General features: G+C 52.6%; 1 protein-coding gene across 2 annotated transcripts; it reads left to right on the top strand.

Annotated features, from left to right (window-relative positions):
• The first annotated feature begins 66 nt into the window (after positions 1 to 66).
• On the top strand, positions 67 to 13,668 carry GHRL (ghrelin and obestatin prepropeptide). 2 transcript variants are annotated; one of them, XM_072941849.1, is made up of 5 exons: positions 67 to 5,660; positions 6,756 to 9,731; positions 9,956 to 10,069; positions 12,909 to 13,017; positions 13,439 to 13,668. In XM_072941849.1, exons 2-5 carry the CDS (start codon positions 9,450 to 9,452, stop codon positions 13,456 to 13,458), a joined length of 525 nt encoding a protein of 174 aa, XP_072797950.1. In that variant the 5' UTR covers positions 67 to 5,660; positions 6,756 to 9,449; the 3' UTR covers positions 13,459 to 13,668. The 2 variants fall into 2 exon arrangements, with proteins under 2 accessions (XP_072797950.1, XP_072797949.1); XM_072941848.1 differs by having other exon boundaries at positions 9,953 to 10,069.
• The last annotated feature ends 3,771 nt before the right edge of the window (positions 13,669 to 17,439 follow it).

Below are 17,439 nucleotides of genomic sequence, written 5' to 3'. Positions count from 1 at the left end.
CCTAGAACAGCATTTACCAAGACCCAGGTCCTTGTGGGCCTGGCTGAGCCCCACCCCTATAGCTGTCTGTCACCACGAAGAGTCCCTGTGACTAGGTTTATGCTGAAGGCACCACCCTCGGCCGTCAGACACGGAACGGTAGCCGCGGTCCCGCTGCTCACCGTGAGCGCACGTCCTCCGCTGAGACCAGCAGTGCGCCCTGCACATCGCCTCGGCCCAGGAAGGTGGGCGCAGCTCACCTGGTTTCTTGCCCCGTCAGTGGAAGGAGGGGCCTGTGGTGGAGAGCGCCGCCCTGGTCCTCACCGACCCCGGACAAGGGCCCCTCAGCAGAGGCGCTGGGACCCAGGCCTGAAGCAGCAGTCACTACAGCCGCTGCCATTTACTGAGACCCACGTGAGTGCCCTTTCACACGTGCAGCAGCACCGCAAACCTCTACAGGCGCCTGCCCCGGCTTCCAGGTGAGAAGACCATCAACACGTGCGCAGGCTGCCCGCCGCTGCGGGCCACAGCCAGCGCCGGCCGTCTGCTCTGTCTCGGCTCGGAACTCCGTGCTCTCCCAGGTGGGCTCTGGGCGGGAGTGTGGGGCTCGGCAGCTGTCACCAAGGGCTAGGGCTCACTCAGATGAAATGACGGTCAGGCCTCACTGCACGAGGCTGTGTGCACAGGTACGAGTGGACTCTTGGCCTTCATTTTTCAGCAGCAAAACCCCTGTTTTGAAATAAATCTTAGATCATAACATACAAAATGGAAAAAAGTGGAACTACTTTGGTTGAAATGAGGACGGAGAGGCCAGGGCTTGGCCCACTCTGCCTCCCAGGTCATTCTGCAAAGTCCAAGCCTTCGAAGAACAATATGAAAACTGCTGCTGCTTTCCTTCCATTTTTCAGATGCAAAAAGAAAGGCCTAAGAAAGCACCTTTGCACACACTTCACAGTGGACACAAACTACACTGAATTCTAGTTAGCTCAACCTTCCTGCCTTCCACAACAAGCTGTGTGTGCCCGAGGGCAGGCCTGGTCTTCCCTACAGTCCCTGCTACCATTAAGAAATAAGAAGAGACTGGTCCTGTGTCACACAGTGGGTTAGTGGCAGGACACTGGGCTCCTGGCCATAGACTCTGTTTGTAGGTTACCCCACCAGAATGAGTTAAAACCATCTGGAAGTAAAGGAAATTATCACTATCGACAGTTGATGCTTAGGATGCTAATAACATGCTAGCCATTCCTGGGGTCAGGGAAATACCCCAGATTTGTTAGAACAAAATAGGCCAATCAAGTGGAAATACCATGTTGTGCAGTCTTCCCCGGGCAGTTGCCAAGCCCAAATGAGATGAAGGTAAGGGTGATTTAAAAGAGAATTCTGGTTAGGGCACGATGGCAGTAACAGCCACATGGGCTTTCCGTCCTTTCACAAAAACAAAGCAATGAGCATAGTAAAAGAAAGCCCCAGACAACATGAGGGTGGCTCCTAACCTTGAATGTCAAGGCGTAGGGCCAGACTGTTCACAGCCATGATATCCACTGGGATCAGCACAGAGAGGAAAAGTTTTTATGGGCCTTGGGGTCAGTTACCCCAAGAATTACCATCAAATATGCATCAATTCTGAATAAAAACTCAGCAAGCCAGTGTGAGAACTGTCAAAACTTGAAGACTCACATGCTCTCATTCAAAAGTGAATTCAGGTCGTGTTCTCTCTCTCGCCTTCCGAGACGGCCCGCACTCTTGTCTGTGGAGTGTGTATCTACTATTATTTTAAACACCCCCACAAACTGCCCCCTGTACATTTCTCATTATAAATCTACTGTAACTCAAAAAAATAAAAGTCAATTCAAAAAAGACCAAGGGGGGGGATTTCCACTCCCACACATGAAGGACTAACATCTCTAAATTCCCCCCACACCATAAACAGAAAATCACACAAAACACACGAAACCACTGCTTCCAACGTACGGCAGCGTCGATGAAGGTAAACAAGGGGGGGGGCACAACTGCCCCAGCTCTCTGTCTAGAGGCAGTTTCCAGGAAGGGGCAGGGAGACACCGTCCAGAGTCTAGTGGCCTCACTGAGTTAAAGAGATAAGAGTTCAGAAGGGCTAAGCTAGGGAAGAGGGAGCTGCTCAGCCAGCCAGCTCCTGGGATCTGCACGTGGGTCTCCTAGAGCTTTGACCAAGTACTAACCTGCATCCATGGAGGGTGAAAGTCTCACGTCCAGAAAGCAGTCGATCAGACAGTCCCTGGAACTCGCAGAGCAGCAGCAGCAGCTCATGCTTCCACGACCCAGAGTGTAACAGCCTCATAGCACACAGAGCAGTGCGCTGAGGCCTAAGGGAGATCGTGGCTAAGTGGTACATCTTACATTAGGTCTGGAGTAAAGTCTGCTCTGGACCTTAAAAGCAAGCCTTGAAAGGATCAAGCCAATCCACAAATAATCTCACTGTGTGCCAGATCAAAGCCCAGCACATTTTAAAGGAGTGACACCAAAATTCAGCATTTGACAGGATCGAATTCACATCCATCACCCAATCCAAAATTACCAGCTATGCAAAGAAGCAGGAACAAAAACTAGACTCAGAAATGAGACCATGCAATTATCAGATGGCTGCCTTTTAAAAACAGCAATTACAAATACGTTCACGAATGTAAAGGAAAATGAAAATAAGACAAAGGGGAGGTACAAGAAAGTTGCAAACCGAGCTTCTAGAAATGAACAATTTCTGAAGTGAAAAATACACAGGCTGAGAATAAAAGCACGTTAGACACTGGAGTAGGAACGGGGTCTGAAGACAGCAATAGAGACCCTGCAAACCGAAGCACAGAGACGAGACAAAAAGCCCAGGCGACTGTGGCCACCGCATCAAGTAGCCTCAAGTCACGCGTCAGCTGGAGTCCAGAGCAGACAAACAGCCAACGTTTTTCCAAATTTGGTTAAAACTATAACCTTACAGGTCCTAGGAAACCAAAGAACCCTAAGCAGGAGAAAAACACACGGTAAGACTATTTTTTTTTAATTATAAAAGCGGCCAGAGAAAGAGACATTATATACAGAGGAACAAATGTAAGAATGGCCGCCAAATTCTCACCAGAAATGCTGCAGACCTTCAGAGGATGAACATCTTCGAAGCGCTGGAACTAAAAACCCATCAGCTTGGAATTCTATGCCCAGTGAAAATATCTTTTTTAAAAAGGTGAAATAAAGACTGTTTCAAATAAAAACTGAAGGAACGAATCACCAGCAGAGCTGCAATACAGGAGATGTCAAAGGATGTTTTTCAAGCAGAAGGGAAATAATACCAGATGAAAATCTGAATCTGCACCAGGAACAGTAAATACCTGGGTAAATGTAAGACTTTCCATTCATTTAGTCTCCCTGAAAATACTAACTACCCAGAGTGCACTGTGGGACCTACACAGAAATAAAATGTGTGGCATCAGAAACACAAGGAATGGAAGTGAGGACACCAAAGTATTCTCACAAGGATCTCACAGTACGTACGAAGGGGCAGCTGTATTCAGGGTGCACTGTAAGTGGTGAACTTGTGTCGATAAATCCTAGGTCCACCACTAAAACAATAAAGCAGAGAATATAGCTAATAAGCCGAAAGCGATTAACATGACACCATAAAAAGCCACAAATGGGCATGAGAAGGGGATGGCGGAGGAACGAAGAACAGATGGTCAAACAGAAAACAGATGGTAGATCTAAACCAAACTATATAGGTGGTGAAAATAAACGGTCTCAGCGCTCCAAATAAAAGGCTTCTGGTTAAAAGGGATTACCAGAATAGATTAAAAAAAAAAGACCCCAAAACTATATGCTGTTTATATGAAACCGACTTTAAACATAAACATGCAGATAGATTAAAACAATGGAGATGATTTAGAAAAAATACATATATACACACCAATCAAAGCTACAGTGTCTACTTAATACGAGATAAAGCTGACTCCAGAACAAGTATCAGAGAAAACAGCCTTCACAACAAGAAGTATTTATAAGGGATAAAAAGGGACAACAAAAAAAGGGTCAGTTCAAGAAGGCAGCCATCCTAAATGTGTGTGCACCTGAAACAGCTTCAAAATAGGAGAAACAAAAACTGACAGAACTGAAGTCATCTCAGTTCCAGCTGGAGATCTCAACACTCCTCTGTCAGTGACAGAGCAAGCAGACACCTAAAGAACAGCAGGGTCAGGGAACAGTAAACAAACCCAGCGGCCAGTGTGTCCTAACCAGCGTTCCTGGGACGTCCCACCCCACAGCACCTGGATGCATTCTTCTCAAGTACATCGGGAACACTCATCCAGACCGACTAACTGCTGGACCCTAAACAAGCTAGCAGATCTTACAGAATTAAAGCCATACAGGACATATTCTCTGACTATAATGGAAGTAAACTAGAAATCAATAGAATATTGGGAAAATCCTTAAATATTTGAAAATGTAAGCAATGTGTACACACCTAACGCATGGGTCAAAGGAAAAGAATCACCATAAAATGAGTTACCTACGGGGGAAAGAAGAGTGGGGGTCAGGACTGGAAGATGCAGCCTCTGCACGTGCCTGGTCGCATACCATTGACCTTGGAGCCATGTGATGTTTATTAACAGGGGGGAAAAGTCCCTAAAACTGAAAAAACACATGGATGTCATTTTAGTTTATATACCCAGCCCATGGCATAACCACACAGAGAAAATAAATGTTCAGGTGTTTTGATGGTACATCCCTAATAGGCTGCATTTAGTAGTTTTAGGGTTAGTAATAATTGTAATCTTATTTTGAAAGTACATTGATACTGTAAGATAGAGCAAGATAAAGGTAATTTTGTTGATTAGAAACCAAAATTATTAGTCCTGAAGGAAAATTAAGTATAAAACCCAAGAAGTAAAAACTCCGTGATCTTAAATTTTTTTGGAAATAACAGTATGAACTCATGACCTTATTTTTCTCCTTCTAAAAAGTATGTTTTTCTAATCTCTACACTGGAAAGGCCTAGAAGCAGTAATAGTGGTTAGCACCCAGATTGTGGTCTCTAAAAACTATCTCCCACTGAAAGAAACTGAGACTTCTTAGAAAAATGGCAGATTGAGGTCAGAAGCAGGAAGGACACCCCCAAAATGGGCCCAGGATTTCTTAATGGGAAAGAAAACAAACTGTTTAAAATGATAGGGTTGTGCCAAAAGCACACAGGAATCAACTCATCAAATACGCATCAAAAAGAATAGTGACTACATTGTAAAATGATTATAAATCAATAAAAAATGTTATAAAAAAAAAAGAATAGTGACTATAATTGATTGAAACACTTACATTTTAAAAAATCCATGAGTCTATGATGGGGAAAAATTGGAGGAGGTTCCTAAGACACAGACCTTATTTTGAAAATCAGTTAAGTACAGAAACAAAAAAAGTGTGTTTCTTGCCTTTCCTATACAAACTGTATGTCAAAGTGATAACATAATTGCTGATGGAAAAAAAAATGCTAGTAAATGTCAAAAGGAAAAATAGAAAAGAAAAACAGTTGAATCTGAATGAAATTCCATCCCTAGGTCTAACTACCACTTTCCAGAAAGCACGGAGAGAAGGGACCAAGTTAAACCATCCCACAAGGTGGCAAATTGTAACCTTTTTAAAAAATAAATGACGGGAGGAAAAAGCCGGTGCAGGTAAGGGGGCTGTTGGAGACTAAGAGTGTGTTGTATCTGTTAAAGCAATCCTGAAGCTTTTAAGGCTGAAATTACATGATTGCTGGGGTTTTCTTTTAAAATATTCCCCCAAAAGGAAGAAGAGTCGGGGACAAATAGATGAAGCAAGATGAAACTGGAGATGGATGCTTGGAGACTCGCTGCATTACTCTCTCTGCTTTCTGTGTTTGAAATTTTCCAGAATAACAAGTTCAAACAGAGTTTGTCTTACATATGGCCAGATTTTCTGCTGAAAACATTAAAATCAGAAAGGAATTGCCAGAGCTACTTGTTAAAATACAGATTCTGGGGCCCTACTCCAGACTTAGCGGATCAGAACCAGAAGATGAGGCATACAAAAGTCTGCTTTCTTACAGCTTCCTCCGTGAATCCGCCACAGCCCAGCCCAAGTGTGCCCCCAGCAGACTCGCTGAGATTAGATGACCCTCCAGGCCTCACCCTGAGATCTTGTGGCTCTCAGCCACCCCGAGGCCCCAGCTGCGCTACCTGCAGCCTGAGAACAGCTTCAGCGCAGTGGTGGAGACGGGCGTCAAGGAGTAGGCTCCGGGGAAGGGGAATTATGCCTGGAGACCATAACTCGAGGGGAAGGCGGGCTCAGGAGACCTTTCCAGGCCTAGACCAGGGCCTGTCTGAGCGTTGAGGGCAGAAGCTGCTGGAGAGAAAGACTGAAGAGAGGAAAAAGACAAGTATCTGGCCAGAGAAAAGGGAAGCCCCAGTGGGAGAGGCTTGGTTTGGAGCAGGAGGGGTGAGAGCTTGACTAAGGTTATGGAAGTTTTAAGAGTAACACCTGTGATTACCTAGAACTCGTCCAGTGCAGCAGCCGTGAGCCGCGTGGAGCTACTGAGCACTTGAAATGTGGCTAGTCTGATTTGAAATATGCTGTAAAAATACAATCCACACTGGATTTTGAAGATTTAGTGAAAAGAAAACCAGTGCCAAATATCTAAATCATTTTTACATTGATTACATGTCAAACCGATTAACACTTTAGAGATGTTAATTTAAATAAAGTATATTATTAAAATTGATTTCACCTGTTTCTTTTTGCATTTTCAGTGTGACTCCTGAGGAATTTTAAATTAATGGCTGGCATGGTATTTCTATTGCTCGATGCTGTTCTATAAGTTATGGAAGCCAGAACCAGGAGAAAACCTCACCAAAAAGCCTTATCTCAAAAGCAACAAAAAACCCTCTCTCTATGACCCCAGAACCTGCCTCATTCAGACCAAGGTGTAGCCAAATTGACGAACAAAGTGCTTGCTAAGCCGACTGATGATCAGTGCAATAAAATCACAGTGGGAAGTGTACACAGTCTGTCCTCAGACCCCACTGACATATAGCAATTAACTCAGTGATGATGCGTCCCTGTCTGGTCACTAAGGCAGGCCCTCGAGGCCCTGCTGTGGGAAGGAAAGCACCAACCAGCAAGCGACCCGGAGGACGGTTCCAAGAAGGACACAGACGGAGGTGCCAGACGGCCTTAGAACTATTATCCACACTTGAGGTGGCAGTCAGTCCTTTCCTGAGCCACACAGTCCTCCTCCAAGGGCCTTTTGGTTGGTTCAGATCTGAGTGTGTTTCCCACCCGGAGTCTGCACCCCCTTCCACAGCTGCGGGTGGGCAGTGAGGTACTTTCTGGACGCCGCCTCCCTCTCCCTCTGGGGTTCTGACATCCTTCAGCCGTTCCCTCCTTCCCCAGCCAGTCTGGACTCTGTGGTATGTGCTTCGGGTGGTTTCCAGCCCGCAGGCGACCTTTCTGTTCCCCGAAGATAACACAGAGCGTGGGTGTTTGCCTGCGGCTGGTGTATCTAAGGCCGACGCTGGCAGCCCCCGCCTCCAGGGGGTGTGGAGGGGGGCATCATTTCTCAGCAGGTGCCTGGTCACCATAGTTGGGGGTTTTTTTTGGGGGGGGTGAGGGCACGCTCTGAAAAGGCTGCCATTCTTCTCTAACGGCTTCTCCACCTTCAGCCCTGCTGGGCCCTGAGGCCAACAGGCCTAAGTTCACGGGGTGACAAGGGTGAAGGCCCCCAAGTGACACGCTCACACTCCGCTGGGACTGAAGGAGGGAGTCCAGCCCCTTCAGCACGCCGGTGCTGTTTTCCAGCAGAAGGTACTCGGTCCAGCCCCTCCCGGGCCCCCACTGTCCCTACAGCCTCAACCAGGGCCCAGTGCCCGCTGCAGTCGGTCTAAGTCAGGGGCTCACTGGACGACCAGCGGTCTCCTGGCTCCCCTGCCCCAGTCCCATCGGGCCCCTGGGAGCCCACGTTCGCTGCGGGAGCAGGACGGTGTAACCGAGGAAGCTTTGTACTGCCAGTCAGGAACCTGGATGGGCGTCCCAGCGCTGCCAGACAGCCGGGTGGCTTTGGGGAAAGCGTGGCCCTTTCGGGGTTCAGTTTTCCCCCAGTGAAATACGGCATGCAGACTGCCGGGTCTGCAAGGTCTCGTTCATCGCTCCTGTGCTCAAGAGCCCGCAGCGGCCTCCCCGCTCCAGAGAAACCCCTTATGCCAGCAACTTCCAAACCGGTGCTGAACCTAACCCAGCGCCACTTTCTAGGCCTTCCCTTATGATCTGCCCCCTGCCACTGCCACCCTCCTCAAGCCCCAAGCCTTCTCCCTGTGGCTCCAGACATCTTAACACCCACGCCTGCTGTTCACTTCCACTCCTGCTGCTCTGCCTGCAGGGGTGCCCTCCCTGCCAAGCCCTGCTCTGCCTCCGCTGCCTCGTTCATGCAGCCCCCGCAGACCACTCACTCAGCCTAGGAGCCACCGCCTGGGCACCCAGCGCGATGAAGCACTCCAGGTAGGAACGGACCCCCACACGCTGTGAGCTAACTCCTCATGGCAGGACACGTATGAAAGATCAGAAAGTAGCTGTAAAGGATTTCACACCCGTCACCTCATTTAGTCCTCAAAGCCACCCCTAGAGGCAGCCCTGAGCAGGGGGACCTCAGCGATCTGCCTGAGACCCATCTGTGACCTGTGCAGCCCCAAGTCACAGCTCCCCTGCCTCCAGGTCCACTCTGCTCCCTCTGAGGACCTGGCCGTGTTAACATCAAGCTGAGCTCCTGAGATGGAGGGAGCAGGGGAGTTTCAGAAAACGGAGTGAGCCGAGGCCACAGAGCCATGAAGCTGGGCAGACCCCGGGCCACTCTCCTCCCTGCCACCCAAACCAGGGCAGGGCACACCCAGGGACAGGAGGAGCAGATGTGCCGCACCCACCAACGCAGCGTCTCTCAGTGCATTTGACCTCCATTGTTGATTTCTACCCAGAGGACATGAGCAGTTTTAGTTTCCAAGGAATGTAAGTCAGCCCCCGGAAGCTGGGTTGCCCTGAGATGGGGCTGAAAACAAACACAGGCTGCCTATATAAGGACCAGGCGGCCACTGGGCGCCACCTCTGCTGCGAATCCCAGGTAGGCAATCTCCCGACTCTCGTGTGCGGGTCTGTCTGTGGGTTTAACTCGTCGGGACCGCTGGGCATCCACAGGCCCATCTGAACCAGGGGAGGTCGCACGCCCTGGGGCCACCTGGCTGCTCAGAGGGGGATCTCAGGAGCCGCCTCAGCGCCCCCAGGTCTCCTGGGACCTTGCCAGCTTAGCCTTATTGTCCCTCCTCGAGAAACTCAGCACAAGGTCCTCGGGGCCTAGGACAAACGACACGGGGAGTCTGTCTCACTGCCAAGCATTCCCCCCCGCCCGAGCAGTCTTGGTAAAGAGCACACACACCCTCCACCACGCCTACTGCAGGGAGATGGGCAGAGGGAGCCCCTCTGGTGGGGTGTTAAGAGCCATTCTCCTCAGCAGTCACGTTCCCAGGTCGGGGTCCCCACACCCTGTCCGCTGGGCTCTGATGCACAGGGAAGGTGGGGGATGCTACCCGGAGCCCCTCTCTCCTCCAGGCTCGACTGTCCCCCCGGCTGAGGCCATGCCCTCCCCGGGGACCATCTGCGGCCTGCTGCTCCTCAGCGTGACCTGGGTGGACGTGGCCATGGCAGGCTCCAGCTTCCTGAGCCCTGAACGCCAGAGAGCGCAGGTGAGCCGTCTCCCCACAGGCGCCCTGTGATTCTAACTGGGGTGTCTCCTCCTAGCCCTGCCACAGGCTGTGTCACCCAGCTGTGGCTCCAGCTCTCCGGGCTTCAGCCTCCTCCCCGAGCACAAAGGACGACCCTGGGTCTGAGCGTAGGCCCAGACCTCGCACTGTTTGTGGCAGGACGGCGGGGCTTAGGGCCCTAAGAGAACATTCCCTCTTCCCAGCAGAGAAAGGAGTCCAAGAAACCATCAGCCAAACTGCAGCCCCGGGCCCTGGAGGGCTGGCTCGGCCCGGAAGACGGAAGACAGGCGGGAGGCGGAGAGGACGAGCTGGAGATCCGGGTGGGTCCCGCTGCAGCTGGCGCTCTCCCAGTGTGGGGGTGAGGGCGGGCGGCGGGGAGACAGCTATCAGCAGGGACCCACTTACCAGCTACTTAAGAAACGCAGAATAGCACAGAAATAGTTGACTGCACCAGTCTCCAAGGTCTTTGTGCGTCAACAGGCAAACACCTAAATAACTTTGCCGCCACAAATGAGGCCCGAGCAGAGGGCAGCGGGGCGCCAGCAGACGCCAAGCGATTTCAGAGGGGGGCCAGCAAATATGGTGCCAAGAGACCGACACCTAAGAGGAAAGGGCTGGTCACAGACTGAACGTGTTTCCCTGCAAAGACTTTCTGGTTGATTCAGGGGCCCCTCCGCCCTTACCTGGACCAATGAGCTGCCGTGGGCCCAGCTCTCAGCAAACCCCATCCGTAGACGAGGGGCCGTCAGGCTTGCTTGGGCTCTGATGCACCTGGCACGGGGCGAGGGGAAAGGTGAGCGATAAACGGAGGACTGGGAGAGAGAGGGCGTGAAGGCGTCCGAGGGGTTACCTGCGTGACCTTCCAGCCAGGCTGGCGGCCCTCCGGGAATGGTTCTGACAAGCGTTAAGACAGACACCTCCGTGCAGAGACAGCAGGAATCCCTGGTGGCGTTCCCGCCCACCACTGTGCTGCTGCGACTGTGCGCCACGACTTCACAGCCTTTCTCCATCTCACTCCATCTCTCCCACCGGCTGCGAGATCAGCAGGGCTGGCCTTAGTGCCGCTCTTGCACACAAGAACAGAGGTTCAGGCAGCTGAGCTCACTTGCCTGAGGGGCCACAGCCCACATGGGGGCAGAGGTGGGACCCAGTCTGGGGACTCCAGTCCCCAAGCCCGTCTCCCTGTCATCGGTGTGGCAGAGAGAGAGAAGGCGACCCGGGGAGTGCCTCTCACTGTCCCCTCCACCCCGCCCTGGCCTCTTTCCACCTGTCCCCCAGCCTCTGCTCCCACAAGGGGTCACCTCCCCAATCCACGCCCTCCAACCCTCGCCAGGCGCTTCCTGCGCCACGTGTGAGACCCCACCCACCGCATTCCCACTCAATGGTCTGCAGATCCTTAGACTAAAGCCAAGGAACTTTCCTGGTGAGACTGCCAGGTCCTGTGGGGCTGGACGCACCCCAGCCAGAGGAGCCCCAATTTAGCCCAGATGGGGAAAAGGTTTGGTGGCTGACTCACGGCTGGAACTTTCCAGCTTCCACAGAGGAAACGGCAGGCACTGCCTCCGCTGAACAAAGTCTGAAGCGTCCAGAGGGCCTGGGCACCAGAGCCGGTACGGAGCCTGCGACACTGGCCAGGCTCCCCCAGCTCCCGCCCTGGGGCTCCGCCTCGCTCATCGCAGGGTCCCCACTCCCTCCAAACCTTTTCCTCAAATGGAGTTTCAGAGATGGAAGGCTTTTGAGACCAAGTCCCACTCCCACCCCCCCGACTCCATCCATTCCCCACTGACCGGGTGAGACGCTGAGGCCACAGGGTCCTTTACAAGTCACCCGAAGCCACTCTCCCATCCAACAGCCGCCACACCTCCTGTCAGTTGCCCCGACCCGGTGCTGGTGTGACCTCTGAGAAGTCTGCTGCTGTGAGCCGACCACCCGCATGAGCCACAGGGGTGGAAGGAAAATGAGTCTTTACTGAAGTGAGGGAGCGGAGGGGCCTCAGTTTCCCCCTGTCAGTCATGTCATTTCCACTCACTCCACCTTCACGGTGCAGAAGAGGGGGAGGTAAACTTTAAAAAGGGAACCAACAGTGACCTGTTGTTTTAAGAACATCTCTGAGCATCTCTGCTCATCTGTGAAATACGAGTTACAGTGGCTCCTGCCTGGAAGGAAAGGCCTAACCCAGGGCAAGGGCTGCAGCCAGGCGGTGCAGCAACAGCCCCTGGGCTAGAAGAGGTCCCAGGGCTGAGTATGCGCCCAGCCCTCGCCACCACCTCCTCCTGTGGCCCCAGGCAAGTCCTTTAACCTCTCGGGGCCTCTGCTGCTGTATCTGAAAGCGGGGCTGAGACCTCCAGTCTGGAGGGCAGAGGGCAGGAGGACCAGTGGCCGAGGGCTCCCCTCCAGCCCCAAGATCCCTTCACCGAGTCATCTGTAATCTCAGTGACCAGCACAACCAGGAACCCGGGCAGTCACTGAGTGAACAGAGGGAAAGACAGACTCCACTCGCCAGGAGAGAAACAATGATGTGGCCACGAACAGAGCTCCTTCCTGTTTACCCAGAACTCTGAGCTCCAATAAATCATCTCATAGGCTGCTGAGAAAGCAGGAGAAATGGGGCGCCCTCCCTGTAGAAGGGAAGAGACAGCACAGAAAGAAGAACAAACTTAGCTCGGAGTGTCTTTCTAAGAAAAGGTCAGCTTCCTGTCCGACTGTCCACAGAACAAGCCAAGGCCGGTGCAGACAGGGGACGACCACCTGGGACGGGAGGAAGGGGGGCAGAGACCATCCCCCAGGCTAGTGCCGTGTACACCAGGCAGACCCACTGCCCCCAAATCGCCCTGCCTGGGCCTGAAGCCCTACCACTGGCGACTCAACCTCAGGCCTTCCAAAGCTCTAAGGAGCAGGGAAACGTCATCTGGGGAGCCCCACAGCTTTTGTCAGTAAGCTGCTCAGGAGTGAGGAAAGAGGGCACAGGTGAGTCTCCTAAAGATGGTGGGGGCGGGAAGACCAGGCCTGGGAAGCAGGGTAGCCCGCCTGAGCTGCCCTTCAGTGGTGCCTGCTGGACCCCAGGCCCTCCCTCTCCTGAGGGCCCGGGGCCACCACTGGGATGGAGGAGCAGGAGGGTAGGGGGTGTGACCTCTGACAATTCCTGGGTCCTCCTCCTAGTTCAACGCCCCCTTTGATGTTGGGATCAAGCTGTCAGGGGCTCAGTCCCACCAGCACGGCCAGACCCTGGGGAACTTTCTGCAGGACATCCTCTGGGAAGAGGCCAACGGTAAGTCCTTAGAACTCAGTGCTACAGTCGCGTTCAGAACATGCTCTGCAGCCAGTTAAGCGAAGGCTTTGGTGCCCTCGTCCTCAATCTCCTCTTGCCTCGTGATAAGAAACCACCCAGCCTTTCCTGACTGAGGAGGCAGCCACGTGCCTTTGGAGGCACCACCACCTGCAACATTCCCCACCGATGTCAGGGCCCCACCCACCCCGCGGGCCGGGGGCCGGCACTCAGCCCAGGGTGCAGACAAGGAAACCAGGACTCGGAGCTTTTAGGGGACATGCCCAAGGCACACACACTCCGAGGCCGGTGCTTTATTACAACACACCACCTCCAACATCTGTCTCCCTGAGGGAAAAGCTACCTTTGATGGCACTGGCAGGACAGCAGACACAGAACTTTGACTTGACCTCTTGCTTTCCAGAGGCCCCGGCCAATGAGTGACCGTCCCTGAGTCCAGCCGCCTCTCCGTTCCCCTCTTGCTCTCAGAAGCGCTCACCTGGCTTCCAGAACGCTCCCTCGACCACTCCCAGCTCTGAGGGGTACCAGCCCAGGAGGTGAATAAACACTCAAACTGGACACTGCCTGTTCGAAATGTTTATTTCACCAAAGACGAAAATTTCACATTTCACTGAAAAACAAAAAGCAAAACCAAACCCCACAATTCTTGGTCTATGGTCCATGGGAAGAGAAAATGGAAGAGGTAGCAGGTGTCTGCTTAGAAAACTGAATCTGACCAACTCGTACAAGCAGACAAGACTATTGGGGGACAAATGGCAGGAGGAAGTTGGGGGACGGGGGAGGGGGAAGGAGGAGGGGGACAGGAAGCGGGGGGTGAAAGGGAGAAGAAAGAGGAAGTCCCTTTAACTATCAGAGCTTCTGCGTGCAGAGCTGCATCGAGAGCTTACTATCAGGAGGACTGTGTGAACAGGACCCTTGAGGCGGCGTCACAGCCAACGGCCACTGAGCTGACACTTAGGATCAGAACGCGGGTTGGGGAGGGTGTAGCTCAGTGGTAGAGCACGTGCTTAGCATGCCTGAGGTCCTGGGTTCAAGCTCCAGTACATCCACTTTAAAAAATTAATAAAATGAATTTCCTCCCCCCCAAAACAAACAAATAAGAAAACCAAGGGAAATGTGAAAGCATGAGTTTGAAGCTGGACATAATTGGGGCGCTAACCACAGCTAGACACGGCTGCCCTAATTCCTCCCCTGCCCCCATCCTCTATGGAGAAGACCTGGCAAAGCAGATGCCACCTCCTGCAGCCAAGGCTGGCCATGGCCTTGGTGAGTTCATTGATTCGGGACACCAGGTTGATGTCCAAAAACACTTCCAACTCTAGTTCACAGCCACAGTGAGCCTTGATCCTGAAGTCCCACAGCTTAATTCCAGTGAAGACATGGACCAGTCTTCCTGGGAGGGACGTCACTGGTCGGTCGTCTCCTCACTATGGTGAGCGTGTGACCCGATTTGAGAGCTGGTGGTGATGGATGGGTGATCGAAGGGGAGAAGCCCTGCCACCTGCCCAGCTGTCAGAAACACACAGGACAGCCTGTGCAGAGCTGGCGTTAACATCCACACTCTGGGCACACCCTCATCACCGAGGGCTCTCTCTAGGAGCCAAGGATCTTTGAGTAAAATTCTGGCCCGCTGGCAATCAAGGTGCAGCCCTACGGCACTAACCGCTGATCAGACGTGGCGACCACCATCCCTCACTGAGGAGCCGCGCGTGGTCAATGACGTCACCACGATCAGGGAACCACTGAGAATGCAGTCTCGGGCCCCATCCCCACCCCAGATCAGCATCTGCATTTTCACAAGCCCCCCAAGGCACCTATCAAGTGGCTTAGAGGCAAGAGGACCCTACTCAGGCAGCTCAGCCCACCGCAGAGCCAGACAGCCCGATCTGGCTCAGAACAGGTGTCGACAGGGGGCCCTCGACACAACTGAGTGCACATAAAAAAGGTGTCCTGTCTCCTCCTCCACTTCCCTCACCCACCGCTCTTGAAGTGCCAGCTGCTGTCAACTCCATGCCCGTCCACTGGGCAGCCAGCACACACACTTCCATCTCAGGGGACCACACACACCTGACTGACTGCACGGTGACTTGGTGCACTGAGCCCTTGCTTCCGAAAGCATCTGCCTCTAAGTGATAATGACAGTTTGAAAGGAGTGATCCCCACTAGAGGGATCTAAGGTACTGGAGAGCAGGTGGACTCAGTGGAAGAGCGACAGAGGATGCACAAGTCACCTGCAAGACGCCAGCCTCCGCGCTCGGGTGCGGAGACCCACCCGCTGTCCTGGAGCTTGGCCACACCCCAGCTCTGTGGCTTTGCACAGGCGCAACCCTGATCATCGCTAACCATGCCCACAGCCCTCTCAGTAGCAGGGGAAGCTCCACGGCCTCAGCTGGCCAAAGTGGCCCAAGAAGCCAGCTCCTGACCTGGTGAGAAGCAGACACAGATTGGGCTCAGGGCAGGTGGGTGCCAGGTCCTGGGGGAAATGCGGGGCACCTGACGATCCCCCCCCAAAGACAAGAACGTATTTTGTTTCTCGAGGCACACACAAGCCTTCTCTCCCACATGCCTAGGTCCTTCATTCCAGGAACAGGTGTTAGGCACCCACTCTGGACCGGGCTCTCTCCCTGGGGCCATGTAGCGCAGTGTGGGGGAAAGCTATGGGCTTCAGACTCAGACCCGAACGTCAATACCCGCTGTCTGGTCCGGACCAACCTCCCCCCCCGGTTACTGTCAAGACTGACACAAGGACACCTGCGCGTAGCAGGCATTCAGTTACCCTAACAGCCACCACTTACTGCATCTCTGCTGTGCAGCAGGCACTGTGCTAAATGCTTACAAGAAATTCATGTAATGTCCACTGATTTTCATGACAAACCCACTGAAGAGGGAGAAGACTGAACCTCAGAGAAACTGACCTCCCAAGGTCACAGAGCAAACACGTTTCCAGCTCATCCAGAGCTGGGGGCTTGGGCCCGTGCTCCCAGGTTCGACTGGCTGTCAACAAAGTCACCCCCTTGCCCTGCTGCCCTCACTCCTCCCCACCCCTGATCCTCCACAGAGAAGCCCTGGTAATGCAGATGCCAGCCTCGGGTCCAGGAGATTCTTTTCGTTTCTGTGTTTCATTTTCCTTCCTAATAAGTGGTGTCAACCTGGAGTGGGGTGAAGACAATTTCAAGTCAACAACTGGCAGAAATAAAACTGGTCACAGGGAACAGGGGGCACACTGGAGAAAATGCAGCCTTTCAAACCCGGTCCCACGTCAGCCCTCTCAGACCTGCCCCTGCACATGTCACCTCCTGACACGACTAATTTCTGGGTCTCTGAAGTGGGTATATTCACCCCTGGGGTGAGCAAGGCATTGGCTACAAGAAAAAATCCTTCTTACAAAACACTTACAAAACATACCCAGTACATCAGTATAGTAGCACGTGTATTTAACTTCTTACGCACTTGCAGGAATGTGCTCAGTTCTCTTAGGACGGTGTGCAAACAGAAGGGGCGAGACCCATGCTTAGCTGCCTTTCTTGTCTGAAGCCACTTCCAAACATCGCTGACGAGTGTTTACCGTGAGCACAGGGGCTGCCCGGCCACCGATCGCCAGCTCTGCCACCTTGGGCACTTCGTTCAAGCCCTGTCACTCGAGTGTCCGTTTGTCCTGATTTTACAGAAATGACTGACGCAAAAATGATAGCGCTCTCAGATGATTAGTATTGGCCCCAAACTTAATATAGAAAGATGGAAAACCCCGGAAACACCACGAGCAGATTTCCAGCCACAAAGAGACTATCACTGGGTGGACACAGCCGCTGCGTGTTCAGATGGGATGCAGCCAAGACAGAGCGAGGAGTGTGCTAGAAAGCCAGACCAACGACTGTCTCCGAGAGGAGGCATCAACAGATTTCAGATGTGTTCAGCATTCTTGGAACGGACAGAGGTTTACTTTTGGCTTGAGCACTTGGGTTCAAGGACACCTTAGGGCAGAACCGGAGGGCTGACTGTAAACAATGAAACAGAATTTCCTCCAAAGTTTACCCAGAAGCATCCAAGTTCACAGTCCAAAGCCCACAGTACAACCGACCATCAACAACACCCCCGTGTACTCAACTTTTCTTCCTTCCACTGCACTGCTCAGGGGAAAAAAAAAAAGAGGAGTCTGTACTTTTCACAGCTAAGCAGCAGCGATATATGTGTGTTCCCAGGCAATAAAGTGGGAGTTAATTCTCAAGGCAGCAGAACTTTAAGACGGTACCAGGGATCTTGGTTCCAGTTTAATTTTGCAGAGGCACGTGCATATGTGAGAATGCATCCAGACCTCTGGATTCTCAGGTTACAAAGCTGGCCAACGACTGACTTCACCACCGTTATCACTCTGAGGAACATAAACAAACATGGAGAGCACGGGAG

The sequence above is a fragment of the Vicugna pacos genome, chromosome 17 (genome assembly GCF_048564905.1).
Source record: "Vicugna pacos chromosome 17, VicPac4, whole genome shotgun sequence".
NCBI classification, from domain to species: domain Eukaryota; kingdom Metazoa; phylum Chordata; class Mammalia; order Artiodactyla; family Camelidae; genus Vicugna; species Vicugna pacos.
The sequence above is the reverse complement of the archived record's forward strand: the minus strand, read 5'-3'. Positions and strand labels throughout refer to the sequence as shown.

Coding starts and splice junctions, on each gene's coding strand:
- GHRL (XM_072941848.1), top strand. CDS start 9,450: ATGGGCAGAGGGAGCCCCTCTGGTGGGGTGTTAAGAGCCATTCTCCTC. Junction 10,070..12,908: donor AGGACGAGCTGGAGATCCGG/GTGGGTCCCGCT, acceptor TCCTCCTCCTAG/TTCAACGCCCCCTTTGATGT. Junction 13,018..13,438: donor CCTCTGGGAAGAGGCCAACG/GTAAGTCCTTAG, acceptor CTTGCTTTCCAG/AGGCCCCGGCCAATGAGTGA.